Source organism: Leptodactylus fuscus, chromosome 4 (genome assembly GCF_031893055.1).
Source record: "Leptodactylus fuscus isolate aLepFus1 chromosome 4, aLepFus1.hap2, whole genome shotgun sequence".
NCBI lineage: Eukaryota > Metazoa > Chordata > Amphibia > Anura > Leptodactylidae > Leptodactylus > Leptodactylus fuscus.
Window position 1 is genome coordinate 61,897,141 of NC_134268.1, and position 23,958 is coordinate 61,921,098.

Genomic DNA, 23,958 nt, shown 5'->3' on the forward strand with positions numbered 1-23,958 from the left:
TGGAGCTGACTCATTGAGGTCTATGGGAGAGGGGGAAGTTTTCTTAACGTGCAGGGAGGGAGAATAAATAAGCCATGACATGATCTATTGTCAGTAGTGGATGGAAAGGTTGTCCAGTGGTGTTATCTTCTATTGTAATATCTGTCTTGTCTGTGATGTAAAGGAGGTGACTGCTGCAAAAATAACCCCTCCTGAATTGTCACGTCACTTTATTTTTAGGTTAAAAGACCAGAGCCAAAATGGAAGGATTTAGTACCTCTCTTAAAATTTTAAGCATGCATCATAAAGAACTTGATTTAAGAAGAGACAGGTAATTTTTTTGTGATAAATTCCCTTTAAGGTGCAATGCACCGTCTCATATACTAGATCCATAAGCAGCACAATAGCTATATATATATATATATATATATATATATATATATATATACACACACACACACAGTACGGTACAATATGTCGGCCCCTGATTCTGACCACTAAAGGTCTCTATAAAGTACAGATCCAGTGAAAACTAAGCTCATAACTATTTTTTTCCATAAATCACTGTCAATTTTCCTATGTGCCATAAAACGTGGGTTCAAGTACTGGAAATAGCCCCACAGAAGATTTCATTCCTAAAGAAAGTTAATATATTGTTCTGCTCTGCTAATGGTTACCATATTAAGGACCTATGAGGCATTAATCTGTAATTCTGTACCCATTTCCAGAACATTTACTTTCTGACAAAACAATCAGAGGTCTTTATTAGGGGTAATATAATGATCCAGGAACTCGGCACTGTATATTCCCTGGAGTGTTTTATGTGGAGGTCTTACAAATGCGTGCAAAAATGTCAGAGGTGTTTCCTCTACTTAATCTTTCTGAAAAATGAGCTGTATATTGCAGATTCACAGGCTTCCATGGACTCACTGTTATAGTATGGAGTAGCACCGTTTTCTAATACACAGTAGCCCTGGTAGTTCTTACTGCTGTTTCTGAAATTTTGGCAATTGCTGTACTTTTTACCCCCAGAGAGTCAGGTGTGTATGCGAGACATGTGACAACTAAGTCCCCGCAAAGGAAAAAGAGTTTTTGCTGGCAGCTGAAAATCTTGCTGGCCTAATGATAGATTTTCCAGGTACATGTTGTGGCAGAGCCAAGACAACTACATGCGGATTACTGATAATTCCTGTGCTTCCCCTGAATTTACTGGGAAAACAGAGAATACAGGTAATGCATAGAAATTACCAGTAACCTGCATGTTACTACTGTGACCCGGCCCTAAAGTGTCCAGGTTACTCCTCTGTATTACAGATTATATCTACATTTAACAAAGAGTAGAAATACTATGGTGTATAGTGATTCTATCCTTTGCAAAACCTGTACAAATCCAAGGAATCGTGAATATCTTGCCTAGAAAGAGTATTCAGTGTTATGAAATGTTACTCTGCAGCTCACTTGTGCTATGCTGTTTCCATAGTTTCATTTCAATGTAAAGCAGCACTGGTGGCTGCTACTGTTTCGGCTATAGGGGTTAGGGCAGGAAGCTGATGGAAATAATCCTTTAAAGGCGTCTGGGGAGTGGAAATTAATTTACCTTTTCCAGCAACTTTTTAAAGGTGGGTCTGGGGATTCCAGGCTGTTTCTGAACCTGGGCCATGTGATCAGAACCAGCCTCCTCCCCTTTCTCGTTTCTCCCTTGCCTCCTCCCTTTCTCGTTTTTACAGGTATTACCTATGCTATGAGGCCTGGAGTATAGTAATGCCAGGTAACTACCTATGAAAATGAGAGAGGATGCAGGGGGCGAGGGCTGGTTCCAGTCATCTGACCCAAGGTCGGAACCAGCCTGGAAACCCCAGGTCCAGATTCATTAAGTTTTTGGAAGAATTAATTGGAAAACCACTTTAAATCGTATTTGTAGACAATTAAAAGTAAAACATTTTTTCAAATATAAATAATTAAAAATTTTGCAGCGCTTGACATATTTTTCTCTAATTACAGTGCCTACAAGTAGTATTCAACCCCCTGCAGATTTAGCAGGTTTACACATTCGGAATTAACTTGGCATTGTGACATTTGGACTGTAGATCAGCCTGGAAGTGTGAAATGCACTGCAGCAAAAAAGAATGTTATTTCTTTGTTTATTTTTTTTTTAAATTGTGAAAAGTTTATTCAGAGGGTCATTTATTATTCAACCCCTCAAACCACCAGAATTCTGTTTGGTTCCCCTAAAGTATTAAGAAGTAGTTCAGGCACAAAGAACAATGAGCTTCACATGTTTGGATTAATTATCTCTTTTTCCAGCCTTTTCTGACTATTTAAGACCCTCCCCAAACTTGTGAACAGCACTCATACATGGTCAACATGGGAAAGACAAAGGAGCATTCCAAGGCCATCAGAGACAAGATCGTGGAGGGTCACAAGGCTGGCAAGGAGTACAAAACCCTTTCCAAGGAGTTGGGCCTACCTGCCTCCACTGTTGGGAGCATCATCCGGAAGTGGAAGGCTTATGGAACTACTGTTAGCCTTCCACGGCCTGGACAGCCTTTGAAAGTTTCCTCCCATGCCGAGGCCAGGCTTGTCCGAAGAGTCAAGGCTAACCCAAGGACAACAAGGAAGAAGCTCTGGGAAGATCTCATGGCAGTGGGGACATTGGTTTCAGTCAATACCATAAGTAACATACTCCACCGCAATGGTCTCCGTTCCAGACGAGCCCGTAAGGTACCTTTACTTTCAAAGCGTTATGTCAAGGCTCGTCTACAGTTTGCTCATGATCACTTGGAGGACTCTGAGACAGACTGGTTCAAGGTTCTCTGGTCTGATGAGACCAAGATCGAGATCTTTGGTGCCAACCACACACGTGACGTTTGGAGACTGGATGGCACTGCATACGACCCCAAGAATACCATCCCTACAGTCAAACATGGTGGTGGCAGCATCATGCTGTGGGGCTGCTTCTCAGCCAAGGGGCCTGGCCATCTGGTCGGCATTTATGGGAAGATGGATAGCACAGCCTACCTGGAGATTTTGGCCAAGAACCTCTGCTCCTCCATCAAGGATCTTAAGATGGGTCATCATTTCATCTTCCAACAAGATAACGACCCAAAGCACACAGCCAAGAAAACCAAGGCCTGGTTCAAGAGGGAAAAAATCAAGGTGTTGCAGTGGCCTAGTCAGTCTCCTGACCTTAACCCAATTGAAAACTTGTGGAAGGAGCTCAAGATTAAAGTCCACATGAGACACCCAAAGAACCTAGATAACTTGGAGAAGATCTGCATGGAGGAGTGGGCCAAGATAACTCCAGAGACCTGTGCCAGCCTGATCAGGTCTTATAAAAGACGCAGCAAATTGAAGTAGTCTCAGCACGCCGGATGATACGTTTTTTTAAAAAAAATTTCAAATTTTATTGTGGAGACATGCTCCAAGTTAAAAATATATATATATTGTTCTTGGAAAAGCAGCCAATGGATATGTCCTTGTGCAGACGGGACAGAAGGACGAGTAAGCCTACGCGTTTCGGGGATATGACCCCTTAGTCATGGCTAAAGACGATTATTAGCTGTAATTGCAAACAAGGGTTATTCCACAAAATATTAAACCTAGGGGTTGAATAATAATTGACCCAAACTTTTATGTTTAAAATTTATTAAAACTTAACTGAGCAACATAACTTTTTGGTTTGTAAGATTTATGCATCTGTTAATAAATCCTGCTCTTGTTTGAAGTTTGAAGGCTCTAACTTATTTGCATCTTATCAAACCTGCTAAATCTGCAGGGGGTTGAATACTACTTGTAGGCACTGTATATTAGCAGTGACAGTCTGTTGTCTTCATTGGTTGCCAATGGATATGACCATGTATGCAGGAACTTTCTGTAGTCTAGGACATGTCAGAAACCAAGCCATGATCTCCATATTGTGAGTGGGACATTAGGCAGGGACACTACATGTATGAGAAGATAACCTGGCAAATCATGACTGGGCTTTCTGACAAATGCCACACATATCTATTGGCAACCGATCAAGACAAAACATTGTCACATGGTTAGACAAAACCTGAAAATTCAGCAAAAATTTTAATCACTTATACTAGCAAAAATGTATAACTTTTAGGCCTGGTTCACATCTGCGTTTGGTATTCCATTTGTGGAGTCCACATGAGGCCCCCTCGAACAGAATACCGTTGACACATTGACAAGTGGTGAGCTTATGAAACCACACGGACCCCAGAGACTGTAATGGAGACCGTTTGATTTCCACGCAGTGTCCTCACAAGTCATGCAGAGAGAAAATTAGTTCATGAAATACTGTTCTCTCCACATGTTCTGTGTGGACACTGCACAGAAAACACACGGACCCCATTATAGTCTATGGAGTCTGTTGTGCTTTCATAGGCTCACCGCTTATCAATGCGTTCAGTATTCTGTTCGGGGGGTGTCCCCATGCGGACTCCCCGAACTGAATACCGAACGCAGATGTGAACCAGGACTTAATTGTCTACAAATGTAAATGTCTGTTAAGTCTCTAGAAATACCTCTTTAAGGATTCAATAATGACCAAGTTGGTACAATAGAACTGTCATATATCAAATATGGTGTCAATATTACAAAAAAGGAGTTTGTTAGCCAAGAAAGTATAGACCAGTAAGTTTAACCTCTATCGTGGGAAAACATATTTGAATGATTTCTAAAAAAAAAAAAAATGCTTTTCTTGAGTATTTCAATGATAATAAATGGATAGAAAGCAGATGGTGGTTAGTAAAGGGTTTGGCCACTCTCCCACTAAAAATTAAAAACTGCTGCCACACACTTATTGAACATCAACAAATGTCCCAGTCATAAAATATGCTGTTTACACCTGAACACAAAGATGGGCCACCCACCTGTAACCCAAAGGGCAATAGGATTCACCCATGGAATGGAGTCTTCAGGGACATCATGTGACTGTACCATCCAGAGAGAGGTCACATGACATCTCCTTGTGTCAGACGTCCTTCCAACAAGACAGAGCATAGCATATTCATCCACGGTAGGTGGCATATCTTGTGTTAAGAAGGTGTAAAAAGCATATCTTATGGACTGGGAAATTTCTGGGTATTCAATAAGTTTGTGGTAGGGACCGTCCCCAGGGATAGTTGCTCGGCTTTGGGGGTGGAGGGGTCACGGACTGGCACATTCAACAATGGATTAAGTCCGGGTCTCCACTGTACATTACAGCGGAAACCCGGTACAGTAACTATAGGAGGTTGGGACCAACTGTGGGGTCTGTGGCGCTACCTTGGAGGGAAGGAGAGGTGACACTTTAAAATGCCCGCGATCAGAGTCCACTCTGATTGTGGGCATTAACTCCGGGTCTCCGCTGTAATGTACAGTGGAGACCCAGTACAGTAGCCATGGCGGTTGTGCTACTTTGCTGGTAAGGAGGAGGGGCGTATGCTCAACAATGCCCACGAGACCTGGTAGTACGGTAGCTACTCTGTAACAGAGCGGCCACCATCTTTAAGGACCTGTCATGTACTGTAATCGCACGGCAGATGTCAGGAAGGAGTTAAACTAGATAGGGCTTATTTTTTAAGAAGGGATTATATTTCAAGACTACTTCAAAACACCTGGGAAACCTAGCTAGGGCTTATTTTCGGGGTAGGTCTTATTTCTGAATAAACATTTACATAAATAAAGGTGGCCATACACATTAGATGAGCATATTGGTGATTTCTTCTGTTGTTCTGACTGTCCTCAAATGCCAGTTGTAAGGGGGAAAACAAGGGTTGCACATGTTGTTTTTCAAAATACCATTCCTATGTTCTCTAGGGTAATAAGCTACAGCAAAGGAAGCCTGCCAGCAGCTTGTCTCCTCTCCCAGGGCATACATGTACATGGGGAGGGGGCTAATTTAGTTGTCATGGTCACCTTTAGAATTTTCTTGACAGATTTTCTACTTTTATTACCTGTAGTGAAGTTAATAGTACACAGATCTATACTGGAATAGCAAATTTTATTGTCTCACCTGTGCTTGTTCTTGACTCTGCCCATGAATTTTTATGGGTGTCAAAGGAGGCCACAAACTATCGATAAGGCTGAAGAGCCCTGGAGCCCTACAAATAATCACACATATTAACCATACTGATGATACAACCATAGTTTATTACACATGTATACTCCAACAAGTAATTTTTTTAAAAAAAATAGATGTACGGCAGCAAATACCAGACTCCTCACAGAAATAAGACAATGGAGAACAAAGCGTCACGTGAGCTTTCATGTGGAATTCTATCCATAATGTGTTCATGTGGACAGAATGGTAAGAAAGGAGTCTCTCACACTGTCACTGACATGGAATAGATGGATGGGTGGGTGATACAATTATAATGTTATTATTCCCTGTTATGTGACATCAATCCAGACTAAGAATAACCCATTGCAATTTCCTCTGATGCGTGCAGCATGCAGTTTTTCAGACTGGAGTGAAAAGTGTTAAGCCGTCCTGCAGGCCATTATGTGCTGTCAGAGTGTTGCGTTATCATTTCAGCATGTGCTGAGGTTTCCTCATGTCCTGTGACACAATATGTAAATTAGCCATGTGCAAGGTGCTGCAGCTTCTGGCACACCCAGCACTGAGACACATGCAACATGCCTCTCCCTCTAAGAGGGGAGCTCAGACAGAAACCTAATATACTTCCCTGCCTATCCATATTGTAGCTCTCCTGTATAATTAAGTTATGCAGTATGTCTGCCGGTCACCATGATGTGTGTGTGTGTGTGTGTGTGTATATATATATATATATATATATATATATATATATATATATATATATATATATATATATACACATACACACACACACACTATGTTAAGCTCATCTTTTCTTCACACAAAAAAAATTTACCCCTGGAAAACACTTTTAGGCTTAGGTCCCACATAGTGAGCCTCAGCCAAAAAACACTGTGGAAAAAGAAAACGTGGAGGAAATCCATCCTCGTTTTTATCTGCATCACTTTTCACAAACAGGCCGCAGAGTTTTCCTCTGTGGGCTTCCTGCTTCTATATGGAAAAATGCAGCATTTTCGTAGGTATAATCATATGCTTATAATTGACATTGACAAGCGTTTTTGAAATCGCTGCATTTGCGCTGCAGATTTTTTTCTGCAGTATGTGGATGGGATGAGTCAGAATCCCATTCACTTTACAGGTCATGTAAAATGCAGTGTTTTCACAATGTTGGACCCTGGCCTTAAAATATATTACCTTTTATTTCTTCAAATATCTTGTTGACATGTTCTTTGGTGAATTATTTAAAAAAAAATATATAAACGTTTTCTTCGTAACTGTAACCTTTTTGAAAACATTTGGATACATATGGATTATGGCATTATCATGCAAACAGTAGTCAATGGATAGCAGAACATATATCTGTTAGGAAGTGCTATAATCTTCTGGGGCTCCATGGAATCTCTGAGTCAGCTTTACTTTGCCTTACACTATGGACGCATTAAGCATTTCTTGTGGCTGCCATCATCTGCATAAATGTTAGTTTTTCAGGATAGCGTGTATCAGGAAAATCTAATGTTAATTGAAAAGCTGCATTGTGGGCGCCAGAAGACATGTAAAAAGTTTCCTTTGTGCTGAAAGGAATCTTAAGCTTTCAGAAAAACACAGTCTTGAATAACAGCCAATAAATAATATATACAAAAACACATTTGTTTCTTGTTTAAGCGACAGTGTCACCAGGTCATTGATAATATTAAAATAAGAGACTTTAGAGGATTGGAATAGTAATATACTGTATGTGTAGATAGATAGATAGATAGATAGATAGATAGATAGATAGATAGATAGATAGATAGATAGATAGTAATATATGCTATATGTCTAGATATTACCGATGCAGTGTTACAGGCAATGCATGAAAAGCAGGCATTCTATAGAATGCCCGGCGTTTTTAGGCAATGTATGAAATGGGAGAATCGTTACATACTTTCCCTAGGCATTCTATAGAATACCAAGTGCTATTTAGGCAAAATATGAAAAAACAAACCTAGAATGAGAGTGCTGTGTCCAAAAAAATCGATTAAAATACAATGAAAGTTGTACAAAAGCCAAAATGTATTAAGGGCCAAAGCAAATACTGTTTTTGGCAGCATTCCCTCGAATCTTGGACAGTTCCTTGTCAAACCCTTGTTTCATGTCCTTCTCCAACACTCCAGCTTGCTCCTTCTGCCACATTTTCATGGACATTCACGAACAAAACTAAGTCTAAGCCCTGAGGCAACGGCAGAGACCGTTGTATCACGCGTGTGCACGCACGGGCAGCAAGCTCCTCCTCCCACATTTTCATGGACATTCACGAACAAAACTAACCAAGTCTAAGGCCTGAAGCAACGGCAGAGACCATCGCATAGCAAGCGCGTGCAGACGGCGGGCTCATGCTAGAAGTGCGGGATCGGATATGCTGCTAGTGCCTTGTTGAAGCAAAAATGTCACCTATTTCATACTTTGCCACTATCTCATTTGACATTGTATAGAATGCCTAGGCAATGTGTGAAATGAAGAATCGTTTCATATCTTGCCGGCTAGTTTTAGGCATTCTATTCAATGCCTAGGCATTTTATAGACTGCCGGATTTCATACATTGCCGGTAACATACATATCTGACATCTTCACTGCAGAACCAGAGTGGCAGTGCTGGATAAGATGGGAAAAAATGTATATTTATTCTTTTGTTATTTACCACATGACTTTATCACTTGAAGTGTCCACACATATGTCTTACAGATGTCCTTATTCAGAGAGACACTGTCTTTTGGCGTTAGACCAAAAGAGGAGAACTGAGCTCAGAACCAAGCAGAATTGTGAACTTAGGATCAATAAAATATCATTAAAGGTTTTATGGGATAAATTATAAACTCAAAGGGGGACTGGGGAGGGGCAAAATATATATATAAAAGAAATTATACTCACCTACCCCTGGTCCTTGGATCCCCCACATCTAGCCAATGAGGCCAATGATTGGCTGCAGTGCTCACCTGAGATTCTGTACTTCCATCCCGGATAGCCCACAGACCAAAGGGGATGAAGAGTAGGATTTTTTTTTTTTTTTTAACTAAAATCTCACCCTTGGTCCACAGTGAGTTTTTAATTTATGTTGGGAAACAGTTTTAGGCTAAGGCCCCATGTGATGTCCCAATAAATAAGCACTGCGGGGAAAACGTGGCGGCAACAAATCACAGTTTTTCCCGCAGCAGAGGTTTCCTCTGTGGACTTTCTGCTTTAATTATACCTATAGGGAAACCTTCCAGCATTTCCGAAGGTATAATTGACATGCTGTGATTTCCAAAACCGCAACAGTTTTGGAAATTGCTGCGTATCCACAGTGTGTTTTTGTAGACAGCCAAATGCAGAACATTGCCTTACATCGGGAATCAACCTCCTTCCCACTGGGGCCCACAATGCATACATTCGTAGACTTACTTGTACAGATTACTCAAACTATTCGGTTTTGGCACCCTCTCACAAATAAACCGTATGTCATCCAATATAGTGGAATAACTCTTCTGATGTCTACTTTGCACTTCCCCTTTTTCCCTTCCATATTTAAATTACAGTGAGCGCCATCTTGTTTGAAGTAATGTCTTAGATATAACAAAGGCTTTCTGACCTTCCTCGGGTGATTCTCTGCAACACCTTTATTCCCAAGAGGCGGCATGCTTTGCCCTCCAGTGTTTGGCAGTATTCCTTCATGTCTTCAATAGGTGTGTTTACAAACTGCACTTGGAGCTCACTAAATATTCCGTATGCATCCTGGATGAGAAGACCCATCCTGAAAAACAAGACAAGCTTAGAGTTAGCTGCTGAATAACAAAGTAAAGACAAAAGAAGAGTGCTTCCCTTTATACGTAAAAGACGACTGGCAGAAATCAGTAACATGTTTTGTCCTCCCTGCCATCTTGAGGCCCACTATGACTTCTACCATTGCCAGGACCACACCGCTTCTCTTTACACACTGCACAACCATTGGGCTGTTATATGTCTGTTCTCATACCGTATAGGAAAGAGTAGTCTGCTTTGCTTTCCTATACAGATGGATACAATACAGAGTGACAGATGCCTATACAGTGACATACATCAGAAGCGTCTGCCAGAGGTATACTAGGGAGCAGGGTCATAAAAACAGTGGCCAGCTGTGGAAAGCTTAGTGTACAGCAGTCAGCTTAACTATTACCCTGTGTACATTCGGAGATGGACCATAAGAGTATTCTAATAAGCCTGCTACATGAAAATCTTAGACTTCTTACATTGTATACATCTCTTGACAGAAGAATGTTATAAAAAATAAGCAGATGTTTCCATAAAGGCTTATTCTCTAGACTGTAATGTCATGGCTCTGCTCAAAACATGCATGCAAAATGGTGTTTAATCTCCATCAGATGTGTGACAATATGCTGTGCAGTTCTGTACATTTTAATAGATAGACTGAAACTAAATCAATATCAGAGCTTCGTTTAAATCGTCTTTATGCCTTTTTAGTGATATTTGTTTGATTCAGGTCTATAACATTTTCAAAATACTGAAATTACATAAATTTTTCAGTAATTATAAATAACAAATATGGTTTTTACCAGAGTTTTTAAAGACCATAGACTCATTTGGGGGCCTTCTCTTACTGAAATACGTGTATTTTCAGCTACAATTGATTGGTGTTGCAGCTTGCATGTAGTCCAGACTAGATGAGCTAGATCTAACTAGATCACCAGCCCATCTCTCTCCTCTGCTGAACCTTTCTAAGCTGGTTTATGACGAAATCAAAGCTGAACTTGCAGTCAGTCTGTTAGTAAGGTTGTTGTTTCTTCTGGGTGTACATTGTTGTTCTGCATGTGACATGTCCTTAGCGGTTTCTTAATCTTATCTTTAGACGCTGATATATATATATATATATATATATATATATATATATATATGATGCTGTATTTACTGGTTTCATATGGTGTTTTATTATATTGACCTGTGCTGTTTTTTATGGTGGCAGGTTTTGGAAACGGGTGGTGGCATAATGTTAGCATATCAACTCAAAAGAAGAGAAAAAGAATGGAGGAGCAGTCTTGTTGAGGATGGCAGGCACAGATGACACTGGAAGATGTCCCCATATGTTTGAGGTCAAGCCTGGTAGATGATATAAAATGATGTTTTTGGTGCACCTATTGTTGAGTGTATGCCTATGACAGGATTGACATTCAGTGTGACCATATCGATTCAGAGTGAGAGAAGTACAGTGGAGGAGGCGTCTGGTTGGGGATGGTAAAGGCAATAAGGCAGTGCTTGAGGTGTAGTGATATAAGATTATAGTGAGAGATTATAGTCGCAAAGAGAGCCCCAAAGTCTGTCACAAGAACTCTCAGAGGCCTAATACACATTGAGAGAGTAGTCTCCCCACAAAATAGACATTTGTGTGGGACACATGTCGGTAACATTGTGGTTGTGACCTGCTATCACCTACTGGGGCTGAGAAGAAATTGCTGCTACAAAGTAGGTCACCAAGTTCCCTCCAAAACAGAGTGAGCCCCCACCCAGGTCGAAGTATGTAAATAAACTCTAAGTGTCTGTTTCTTTAAGATCTGTGTCTGAGAACCTTTGTGCTGATGTCTCCTGAATGAGTTGTGCGGCTACTTCTCGTGGCCTTCCCAATCGGCTCTACAACACACAAGTCTGAAATGCAAAATGCAGTGAACTAGAAGGCCTGAGGTTACAGGTATACACACAGTAACGCAAGTTATCAGTTGTTTAATAGAGAGTTGAATAAATGACAGTTTCCTAATAAACACTATTCTTGTAGACCACACTCCTGTCACTGATCTAAGGACAGACACTCCCAGCTATCTTATGCCAAGTTCAAACCTGCCTTCGAGTTTCTGTTCTTCAGTTCTGCTTGGTGACCCGTAAAAACGCAAACCCCTAAGACTATAATAAGGTCCGTCGTGTTTCCGCTAGCAGGACTCTCTTTGCATTTTTTAAGTGGATTCAGGGATGGAAATCCCAAACGGAATCCAGACGCAGGTGTGAACCTAGCCTTACACATGAGATTGGCTATCAAATGTATCTTCATTAGAGATGAGCGAGTACTGTTCGGATCAGCTGATCTGAACAGCATGCACCATAGAAATGAAGGGATGCACCTGGTACTTCCGCTTTGACGCCGGCCGGCCGCTTAACCCCCCGCGTGCCGGCTACGTCCATTCATTTCTATGTGAGCATGCTGTTCGGATCGGCTGATCCGAACAGTACTCGCTCATCTCTAATCTTCATCTATTATAGTTCAGACAGAAGTATATTCTAGAAAATATCATTAAGGGACATTTACTAAAAATGATGCAAAAAATTGCAAAGATTTCAATGCATTACAGAATAAGTCGGTACTAAATAAATAACAAGAAATAAGTTAATAATAAACCAAACTGAGGTCGTGGACATTGACCTGAGGCAAAGTGGATAAAGATCCGGTCAATCTGTGGCAGGGCTGCTGTATAGCTGAGACTGCACATCTGGAAACAGTAGCTTTTCTAGATCATTGAATGTGCACAGTCACCAAAAACACCAAACACTTAAATAAATATTCAATCTCCGTATGTGGGGAAAACTGTGGTGGGAAATGCATTTCCTAAAGAAAAATACACATAACCAACCTGTTTAACATACAAGTATCAAGTATGTTTATTTCTGGAATGGGAAGAAAGAACATAATTGTGTAATACAACCTTCAAACTACGCAAAACTATGTAAGGGACCCCAAATGCAAACACTGCCATAAAGTACAGTAATGTACAGTAAGCATTGCCAAAGATGTCAGAAAAGCTGCAATTAAAGCGCATATCCCATTATATGCGACATATAGGCAAGATACCATCTACAAAACTCAGTATTCTCTTAGTAAACACCATCAGCTTTCTCTATATAACTCCTTGTAACCTGAATGCAAGTTGTACAAGTGTATACAGATTAGGCCGGCTAGTGATCGAGGTTGGCCACTGAGATTCTGTTGTGTGTGTAGGGCAATGATGCTCAATATTAACAGCAAAGCAAAACTTTTGCATACAGAAAATACAGAGAAAAAAAAAATATAGTTGGTTTACTTAGCTACTCTTTGTCTATTTCCACAATAGTAGGAATTCATCAATACATCCATGCCAGTCATCTGGTGTATGTCTTGCACCAATGATGTACCATATCTCCCATTCTATGGCTGGTTTGCCCATATTTATTATGACTAACACCAGCTTTTCTGGCTTGAGTTATACAGGGAAATATGCCCGTTCCCGACAGAAATAGATTTCCATTGTGGGGCACAGATATGCGCATGATTTATGAAGAGGCTGAAGTCTCTTGATAAATCAGGCGTCCTTTGTGCCTGCTGCCTGGGTATACATAGCTATACTGCAAGTTATTGTTAGAATTTTTTTTATTTTAAACATTGTGACCAGTGATAAATGCCACTGGCTAACCTAGGCAATGTTCTGGAGATTAATCATAGTGCATAGTGTCACACTAAGGGTTGGTTTGCACCAATGTTCAGGGACTCCACTCCCCATTCCACTTAAAATAGGATTTATAAAATCAGCAGAAACCCAGCTGACTCCATTACAGTCTATGGGATCCACGGGTAACCAATTTTTGAGAGGATAGAGTTTGTACTAGGGTCTTCATTCGTAATATTGTTCTGAATTACCGGTAATAATATTACAACACTGTTTATCTTCGTCATTTCACATGCTGCTGGGTTCTCGGGTCACCAACAAGCCAATCTGACTTGACCATGGCTTTAAAGATATGGGGCAGTGTCCTGTATCCTGTGCAAGAACAAAAACAATCTCGAAGTACAGAAGGTTTTGGGGTATTGCATATATCTTTAATGCAACAATAACTGCCTACAGTAAAACCACAACACATTTAGAAATGTATGGTAAATGATAATATATACAAACTATTATTATTTTAGCTGACCGTAATGGCTGACTGTTCTCTACAGTACTATACAGGAGCAACAACTAGATATAATCTGGAGACCATTATAACGGTTGTAATGGTCTACAAGTCTATAATACTCATCCTGCAGTGATTTCGGGAAATTCTGGATTGCTAAAGTGTTATTGCCCCTCCATTCTCTCTGGCCTATTTTTGGTGTGAAGTAAGACAGGTACAAACTCTACACTGAGCAGATGACAAACGTGTCATTTTGTTAACAATTAACTGAAACCAAAAGTAAATGGTGCGTAACTGGGATGTTAGCCATTGACCTCACTAAAAGGGTAATTAGGATTACCCGCTGGTCCCACATTCTGTTTGTTGGGTTTAGCCTACAGGACTTGATCAGGCTTTTGATGTTGTATTCTGATAGAGAGATCACACAAAGTGCTCTTATAAATCTCACTTTTATAATGCACTTTATGGAATTAAAAAACACTAAATGGATCTGCATGTGCCTTGTGTTACTGAGCCTGCTCACTTGTGGTTTTGTCTGTTTCTATCAGGCTGATTTATTAAGACTGGCATATCATACGTAATAAAGGCCCAAGTGGTGCAGGGAATAAGTGAATTATGAAGAGGATCGGTCTCTTCATAAATTGCCTGCATGTCCCAGCATCAGAATGGAAATCCATTCCAGTTTATAACTCACACCAAGAAAGTGCTATGATTTAGAAAGAATATGTAGGGCCATGGTATCCCCGTCCCATCCTGCCAACATTTGCACAATGTGGCAAGTAAGGCGTCAAGGACACCAAATGTGTGGCACAATGTCATCCCTCTATGCAAAAAAACTGGCATAGAGGGATGCATAAATATCCCCTTGTGTGTTTTTGCAATGGTCAGAATCAGCTATTCTTAGGCTGTATTGGCTTATCAGAAGACAATTGGTTGTCCAGGTTAGCTGAACAGTCATTGAGAGGTCTGCCCCTACTCAGACACTTCTCATACCGCCGGAGATTAAGGTGTAGTCAATTTCTTTTGTCAACTACATTGGCTGATCCAAATTATGTTTCCTTACTAGAAGCATATTATGCTTACACTACAAAAGTGGCATAAAATAGCTGCAAATTGTTGATTTTGCAATTATTTAACATTTTTCGCAACTTCTCGAAAGTGGGTGGGGATGGGGTGTAGTCAGGGTCACTACTTATGCCATATTCATCATCATTTATGTCACAAAAGTGGTGTAAATGACAGCAGCTAGTGGTTTGCCGTTGATTTGTGCCTGGGTGCAGGGGAACTGGAAGGTTTGTGCCTAAGTCATAATGGGGTACTGCCTCTTCATGAAATAGGGGTCCCTGTGCTGGCAAAGGGGAGATCAAGATTGTTGTAAAATATGCCAACCTTCATGAATCCCCTCATTGACTTTGGATAAAGGAAAAAATTATTAACATTATAGGTAGGCTATAAGTAGGTCTGTCCAAATTGCATGATGGCTACAGAGAAGGAATTTACTATATTTCATGTCAAAATGTCTAATCTTTTCTTCCCCAGGCTATAACTGCTGGCAGAGGCCTCTGACTGTGGCTTTCCCTTTCTCTTCAGCGAGCTTGATTTCACATGCAGGGGAATAACTATAGCCATAGTAGTCGCACTGGGGCTCACTAAAATGCAGGAATGTTGTTCCTTTTTCTTGAAACAAAACAAATTTCTGTTATGTTGAATTATTATGTGGACTCGTCCTTGTTCAGATGCTGACATATGGCACTATTAACATACTTTGCTGCAGAATTCTTGCCAAAATCTGCATGTTGTACAAAGAGAGCACCCTATGCCTTGCATTGTTGAAGTCCATAACAAATTGACCTTCTATGGGTTTAAAATCCACACTTTTTCTGCAGCACGTGGATGACATTTGGTAAATCCACCTTGCTACGATTTTTATGTTTTATAGATATCCTGCATGCAAAATTAGGATAGGAAATCTTCAGCCTTTCCACACTATGTGAAAATAACATTTTTAGCCCATGATATAAAAGTAGATGTTGCAGTTTCAATGATTGCAAATTGCTGATAACCCTATAGGAGGCTGTTACTTGATTCTAAGTTCTAGTCATCCCCAATTTTCGTCTGTCCTAGTTGTAGAATGCAGACGACTGTGGCGTAATTCAGTGCGCTATCTCGGGTTTTTTTTTTTCAGTTTAGGGCGGGTTCACATCTGCGCCCCGGTCTCTGCTTTTAGGGTTCCACCCGTGAGCGTTTTGTGGTGTCCATGGCAAAACCGTTTTTTTTTTTTTTTTTAAAGGACACAAAGTCCTGCATGTCCGACTTTGTGCCCGATTAAAAAAAAAAAAAACGGTTTCCCCGTGGAGACCAGAAGATGCTCACGGACGGGCACTTTGCAAACCCATTCAAATGAATGGGTTTGAAAAGTGATGGCCGATTTCCGTCTCTTGTCCGGTTTCTTGGGCGAAAGATGGAAACCTCAAAACGGAGACCGTGGTACAGGTGTGAACCCGCCCTAAAACAGTGACCCATTCATTTCTGTCAGCCCACACAAACAATAGTGAATCACATGGTCCCATATGCGGGTCAACAGTCCGGGCCACATAACTCAGAACAGATTCTATTCCTGTCTGGATTCGCAGCCATACTTCCGTAGCTCCTATTCATTGAATGAATGGGGTAGCAGAAGCACGGCCGGAACCCGGGCGGCACATGGATGATATTGTGTGCGGCCCGTGGTCTATCCCGGCCAGCAGCCAATTGTCTGCAAGGGGCCTAAAAGTATATTCGAAAAAGACAAAAAAATGCAATTATCTGCCAAAAAATTTCAAACCTATCTGCTATGCCAGATATCAACTTCCTTTGATCCTGCACTTGTTGCTAGATGAATGTATGGAACGTCAGTAAGTGTGCAGCAAGGGCACCGCAATAAATTCATCAAATAAATGAAATCATTGTGGATTCCCAATAAAACATCAAGTGCACATATTTGTGTATATATTTTGCAGCTGTAAGATGTTGGCAAACAGAAGGATCATCCTGATTTTAAACATCCATATGTGGCGGTTTTGTTGCACAGATGGCCTACCAATGGGAAGTTGTAACACCACTCCATTAAGTAGAATAAAGAAATGTATACAGACACCAATATATTCGTGATCATGAGCTCCTGTGCGTGTAAGAAGTCTGAAACTTCTGGTTTACACATGCTGTTAGGCTGCCATGGGCTCACATGTCCCCGTATTGTTTGTTCAAGCATATATCAGAGACAAGCAAGGTTCACTGGGGTTGTACTGATACTCTCTGACCCTCAGGGGGTTTCTCTTATCTTGTTCTTAGGTGTACTCCTACAGAGCACTAAGGGCACACAGACACACGCACAGCTGACACTCCCGTCTCAGTCAGCGCACACACCAGTTCAACATGTTAGGTCAAGTTTTAAGGTGCAGCTTTAACCTATTCTCATCATGACTAGATCCCCAGCAGGACTGGAAGAGATGAACTTCAAGGATACGGTATTTGACTCAGTTTTCTTATTTCCTTGTGTAAGAAGTCTACTATCGACTTTTCAAAAACAAGCACAGCGTGCCTGATCTGATCATTTCACCAGAGGAACATCCTTATCCGACTTTAAGGAATGGCTGCGTCACAAACCACAAAATGCTGAAGATTCCAAAACATATAAAAAAGGCCCAAAAACGTAATCCGTACTGCCTGTGGCATATGCCTGTGGAAGGATCAACAGGATATGTTTTCGTCTCAAGTCTTTAATCCGGCCTGTCTGGTGTTAGCGTTAATTGATAAATATTTACATCTTAGTTAAGATTTAGAAAGCAGGGATATTGCATAATGTACTTTACCAGTCACTGTAGTGGGAGTGAAGAGGAGACGGGGATCGTACGGGAATTAGAATGACAGAAGAGAAACATCATATTGTCATCTGTACATAGCATACTGTATACACTCTGGAGTGGAGCAAATATTACAACAAAAACACAAGAAATCACATGCAACTAATAGAACATGATAAACGGCAAAAAGACCAGATTCAGACCAAATTATGCCCAAATGACGGGTAAATGTGACTACCACACCATGGCTCGACCGACTCAGCTCACAACATCTTATATTTCTATGGTGTTATAGATTTGCATCATGAGACATGCAGTAGTCAGTAGAGATGAGCGAGTACTGTTCGGATCAGCCGATCCGAACAGCACGCTCGCATAGAAATGAATGGACGTAGCCAGCACGCAGGGGGTTAAGCGGCCGGCCGCCGTCAAAGCGGAAGTACCAGGTGCATCCAATCATTTCTATGGAGCATGCTGTTCGGATCGGCTGATCCGAACAGTACTCGCTCATCTCTAGTAGTCAGTCCTTGACATTTGTCACCTTCAATATGTTCGCTTGAGTCAGGCCTAATGCTAAGGGTATGTTCTTAAAGCAGACTGACAATCTGGTGGGTCTGACCATTGAATTCGGCTTCAGATGTGCAGTTTGCAATACAGCAAATATGTACAAGGATTAGGCCTATTGTAATTTATGAGCCTTGCATTTTTATGCTGAAGATAAGTGACATAATTTACTCTTACATGTGCAAAGAGTTGCAAAAAAACAAAACAACTCACATACCTGAGATACCAACTACACGCAGAGTTCAGTGTGGAATCCAAACCAAAATATGCATGAAATTCCATTTTGTAAACATACTGTCATAGAGAATCATATTCAGGACAGTAATAGAAATAAACCAAGAAGAATTCTTAATATAGATATTTTTCTTATTAATTCATGGATCTCCAAGGCTTATTGACACCTGACCCTTGGAAGAACATGTAAACTCTAAGCAGATGTTGTCCTTAAACCTAGAAGCTCCAAGGTAACAATGCTAACCACTTGGCCACCGTGCTTTCCTTGACCGAAAAGTCATATTTAATGCTCATATATACCCAACCAGGGCTGTGGAGTCAGTCGGGAACAAATTTGGGTGGAGTTAGATAAAAGTTACTGACTCTGACTTCAACTTCATTGATATTGTATAATTAATTAGATACATTGTTTGTTACATGTTTACTTTCATAGAAATTCAATCACTGGTTTTTTAATGAGTTATATGACCTTTGCTGCTTCTATCTGATCATGGCTATAAGCCATTTATGCAGGAGTTGGAGTTGGGCTATGGTAAAATAAAGGAGTTGGAGTCGGCGGTTTGGTCTACTGACTCCACAGCCCTGCACGCAGCCATGCCCTAAAACTCTAGCACTGTGTGCTTCTTGCATCACAGTGCACTTTATACACGTGTCAGTTTAACTTTCTTCATTGTACATAGGTGCGGGCTGCACGGTGGCTCAGTAGCATTGTTGCCTTGTAGAGCCGGGATCCTGGGTTACAATGAGGGCAACATCTGCATGGAGTCAGTATGTTCTTTCTGTATATGCGTGGGTTTCCTCCTACATTACAAAAATATATTCTGACAGGTAAGTTAACTTCCTGTATAACTACCTGCCCCTTGTGGGTGTGGAAGATGAGCGCCTATATGGCAGCCACTAACTCCCCTACTCTGCCATGATCCCTGGGCTTTCAGTGTCTTATGTGAGAAAAGTGCATTACAAATATTTGCCATGTTCATGGTCAGCAACCTGCAATAACCATCACTTCACTTGTCTAAGCTCTCAAGGGAGGTTCAGGCTCTACAGTTTGGAACAATAAATGGCTATTATATTACCTGTAAAAACTATATTACCCTACTAACATACTACCAGCATGTTTTTACACTGTCGGGTCTTAGCTGAGGAAGGCATATTTCTTGACTTACTGATGTTGATATGGACAATGCTGTCTATAATATATATATATATATATATATATATATATATATATATATATATATATATATATATATCTGTAGGAAGGTTTACAGATGGCAGGATAACTAAACTTTTCTACATTTCAGTATATATGTACGTACATATGTATATAAACACATACAACCATATCTCCATATCTATCTATACACACACGTGTGTGTAAATACATATTTCTTCACTTAGTAAGATACTCCTATGTGACCACAACTTCATTCATGCAGCCCCTGTGCTATCACGTGTGCATTACAGCAGATAACAATGTGGGGACCCAATATCTGTCAGGAACATTGCAAGGAAAACATGGGTGTTGTAAGTCTGCACATCACCTGACAGCGTAAACGGTGAAAACAACCAAATGAAAAAAAAAAGTGTAAACAAACAAGCAAACATAGTGGAAGAACGCACGCCATGTGTGCCTGAGAATAGCTCTCCCTGGGATCAGGCATGTTCTCTTTGGTGCTCCCTCCCTCTTGTTTATGTGCTTGGCGGCCATTCATTGGCTGGGCAGAGCAGGAGTGGATGACACAGAGTCACAGCGAGCACATGGGCAGTGTTTACAAGCAGTGTGGTAGTCTTTCTAGTACAATTCCAGGAATCAGCATCACTTTTTCTCTATTCCACCCTCTACCTTTCCTTTTAACTCCTCTGGGTCAATATGTCAGCTTGTGACATGCAGTGAAGGATGAGCGAGGGCAGAATCCCCTTCCTATTAACTCTCTGTCCTATTGCAGGGAGGCCTGTATGGGAGAGCTGACAAGTCTGAGGGTGGGTGGGGAGCTGGAGCCTACCAACCACAGTACAGGGACGATGATAAACAGCATGCTCTTGAAACCAGATACAACAGTACATTTTGTTCTTCTTTGACTGAAAAACAACTAGACTTCTCCCAGCTCTAAGTAAACAGTTAATCCTCCTGTTTATCTTTCTCTCCTGCTGCCATTGATAGGAAACTAGCTCATGTCAGTCCTATAGCAATTTGCCTTTTATGTTAAAGAGACAACAGAATTAACCCTTGCAGTCACCCTGTGCCACACTGAGATGTAGCTGTAACAACAGAGCTAGAACAATGGCACGTACAAAAGAGTTATATTATTGGTTTACATTTATTTTGTAATGCTATTATTTGTCATAAACTACCATTAAATTTCCATGGACATAACATTCTTTATATTTCTCTTCTATTAGTAAATCAGTAATAAATGCAGAAGACAACATTTCTTTAAAGAGATCCTATCATTCACACACTATTTTTTCTAGGTACCATGTCGGAATAGCCTTAAGAAAGTCTATTCTTCTCCTACCTTTAGATGTCTTCTCCGTGCCGCCATTCGCCTACATTCCCGATTCTTGTCGGTATGCAAGTTAGCTCTCTCGCAGCACTGGGGGCGGGCCCCAGAGTTCAAACAGCACTGGGGGCATCCCCAATGCTGTGAGAAAACTTTCTCCAGTGCCGCCTCCATCTTCTTCAGCAGCGTCATCTTCAGCCTCTTCTTCCGACGGTGGCTTGTAACTTCTAGGCCTTGGGTAGAGCAGACTGGGCATGCCCACAGGCCACGGGAAAATGGCCGCTTACAATACTGTGCAAGCAGCCATTTTCTCGTATGCCTGTGGGCATGCGCACTCTGCTCTGCCTAAGGCCCGAGCTTTAGAAGTTACAATCCACCACCAGAAGAAGAGGCTGAAGATGACGCTGCCGAAGAAGATGGAGGCGGCGCTGTAGAGAGTTGTCTCGCAGCATTGGGGATGCCCCCAGTGCTGTTTGAACTCTGGGACCCGCCCCCAGTGCTGCGAGAGAGCAAATTTGCATACCGACAAGAACCGGGATTGTAGGCGAACGACGGCACAGAGAAGACGATGAAAGGTAGGAGAAGAATAGCCTTTCTTAAGGCTATTCCGATGTGGTACTTAGAAAAAAATAGTGTGAGAATAATAGTATCCCTTTAAGAGGTGTCAGATAATACCCAGTCCTTAAGATAGTTCAATATCAAATTAGTGTGGGTCTGATTTCTGGCACATTCTATAAGGACCACACATACCGTACATGAGACGAAGCCTCGGTACAGGCTTGAATGGGATGAAGCTGTAGTAAGCCATTGCTAAATGAATGATACTGTATCTGGTAGACAATGAAGAGGCTGCGACACTCGCCTGCCTAGAACAGTCCCTTCAAACAACTATTACCAAAAGTCACCTTCCACCCCCCACGCCACACACACCCACACTAATCTAACACTGATGATTTAACCTAAGATAGACAAACTTGGAACATTCCTCCACGTAGATGTGTCAGCATGTGTACTAAACTGACAACAAAAACATGTAGATAACTTAGATGTCAATTTTGAATGAACTCCGCACCTTTTAACTGGAGGCCACATAAAAAATGCAGCATGCTCCACTGGATGCCGTATATATTGCGTGTTATTTTTAGAGCACTGTTAATTCCTCAGCATCGTAAGTATGCATTGTGTACAGTTACAACATAAACTATGTACTGGTACAGCGAGGGAGGCATGTAGGACATTATTCCCCTCTATTCTAGGGTTTGTAGAGGAATACACTGAAATTCATGGCATATAATATTGTATAATATTGTATAGCAGGCAGTATAGCAACAATCAATGTCATAGGGTGTGCAACTGGGCCTAGAGGGGAAGGGGCCCTCCCTGAACACCAGGCAAGGGCAGGTTTAAACTGCATTTGCATCTTGAGAATGCAGATCCAGGTGACCACTACAGCAGAGCAGAGAGCCATTTCCTATTTGCTCAATTTGGGCTTTACAAAATGGGGGGGGGGGGGGGGGTATTACTACTGTGTGTGTGTGTGTGGGGGGGGGGTTTGCTACTGTGTGTGAGCACAGAGGGGTTACTACTTTTTTTTAAGTGAGCACAAAAGGAAGAAGACATTTCTATGGATGGCAGGTATCTATATCAATAGAGAAATGGTGAGAAGGGTTCCCGGGCACCAAAGACATTTGTGCATTAAATTTGGCAAATATATGTCATGGTATTAAGAAGTCTGCCAGGACCAGATAAAAAACAACAGGAAAAATTTGCAACTGTAATGAAAGTGGATGTCACCAGTAAGTTACTGGATATAACTGTATTATAGTCTGCAGAGCACCTGAGTATAACTGATAGGGACACTGTACAGTGGTAATACTGATCTTTGTATATGAGTTGTATTCTTCATGTTATTATTGTTCAGTCATTATGCGGTATTAATACTTGGTCATGGTGTTGAGGTTTTATTTGTTACTGCTTTAGCAGTCATATTGGATTTGGCCTTCTGGGTGATGGTATTTCTTAGGTGCATGACATTAGGTAGAGTTCGTAGAAGTGTAGTATCATACATAGAAAATGTTATGTTATACAACTCATTGACAAGAAAACCAAATGCATCAATAGGGAGCCTTCCCACGGAGTTTACGCTCCGCTCATTCTGAACGTAAACTTGTTCAGAATGAGTGGCGTTAAAACAGATCCCATTGATTTCTATGGGTGCCGGCATATGCGCGTATCACATTGAAATAAACGAGAGGCTTTATTACCTATTGCTTTCAATGTGATACGCGCGTATGTCGGCACCCATTGAAGTCGATGGGATCTGTTTTAACGCCGCTCATTCTGAACGAGTTTACGTTCAGAATGAGCGGAGCGTAAACTCTGTGTGAAGGCTCAATGTCAGATTGCAGCACACTCAGGATACAGCTATGTCTCAGATAAGCAAATTACTACAGACACTGGGTCTTGCCACAAGAGGGCGTAAAAGCGGTTCCCTCGTTGACCAATTAAAATGGAAACTTGGTGAGTTAGTTAATTGCTAGACATGCCCCTACAACACACTCAGACATTTTGCCCAGTTGGCATACTTTGAGAAGGGACACATCATTGGAATAAGAAAAGCAGGATGGTCGTTTCAAAAAATTGCCCACCATCTAAGCCATTGTGTCTTAGTTGTGAGGAGGTGTTGGGAACAGTGGTGTCGGTGAGGGTGCGCACACACAGCAAACAGGTTCCAGATGGACCAGACAGAGAGGATCGACTGATCTACTGACAAGAACAAGCAGCTCCGACAGCTTCCTAGTCCACCACAGTCCAGACACAGGTCTCATCTTCATTGCACATCTGTAGCTCTGCTCATTTCCAGGTTCTC

The 23,958-nt window shown here is 41.3% G+C and overlaps 1 protein-coding gene across 1 annotated transcript in view; it reads right to left on the reverse strand.

Annotated features, from left to right (window-relative positions):
* SPIDR (scaffold protein involved in DNA repair) overlaps positions 1-23,958 on the reverse strand; it is a 304,656-nt gene that overhangs the window by 30,663 nt on the left and 250,035 nt on the right. The window contains exons 11-12 of the mRNA XM_075270511.1: positions 9,633-9,794; positions 5,984-6,071 (exon numbers count right to left, since the gene is read on the reverse strand). Of these exons, the coding sequence (XP_075126612.1) occupies positions 5,984-6,071; positions 9,633-9,794 (250 nt within the window). The remainder of the gene's footprint in view (positions 1-5,983; positions 6,072-9,632; positions 9,795-23,958) is intronic.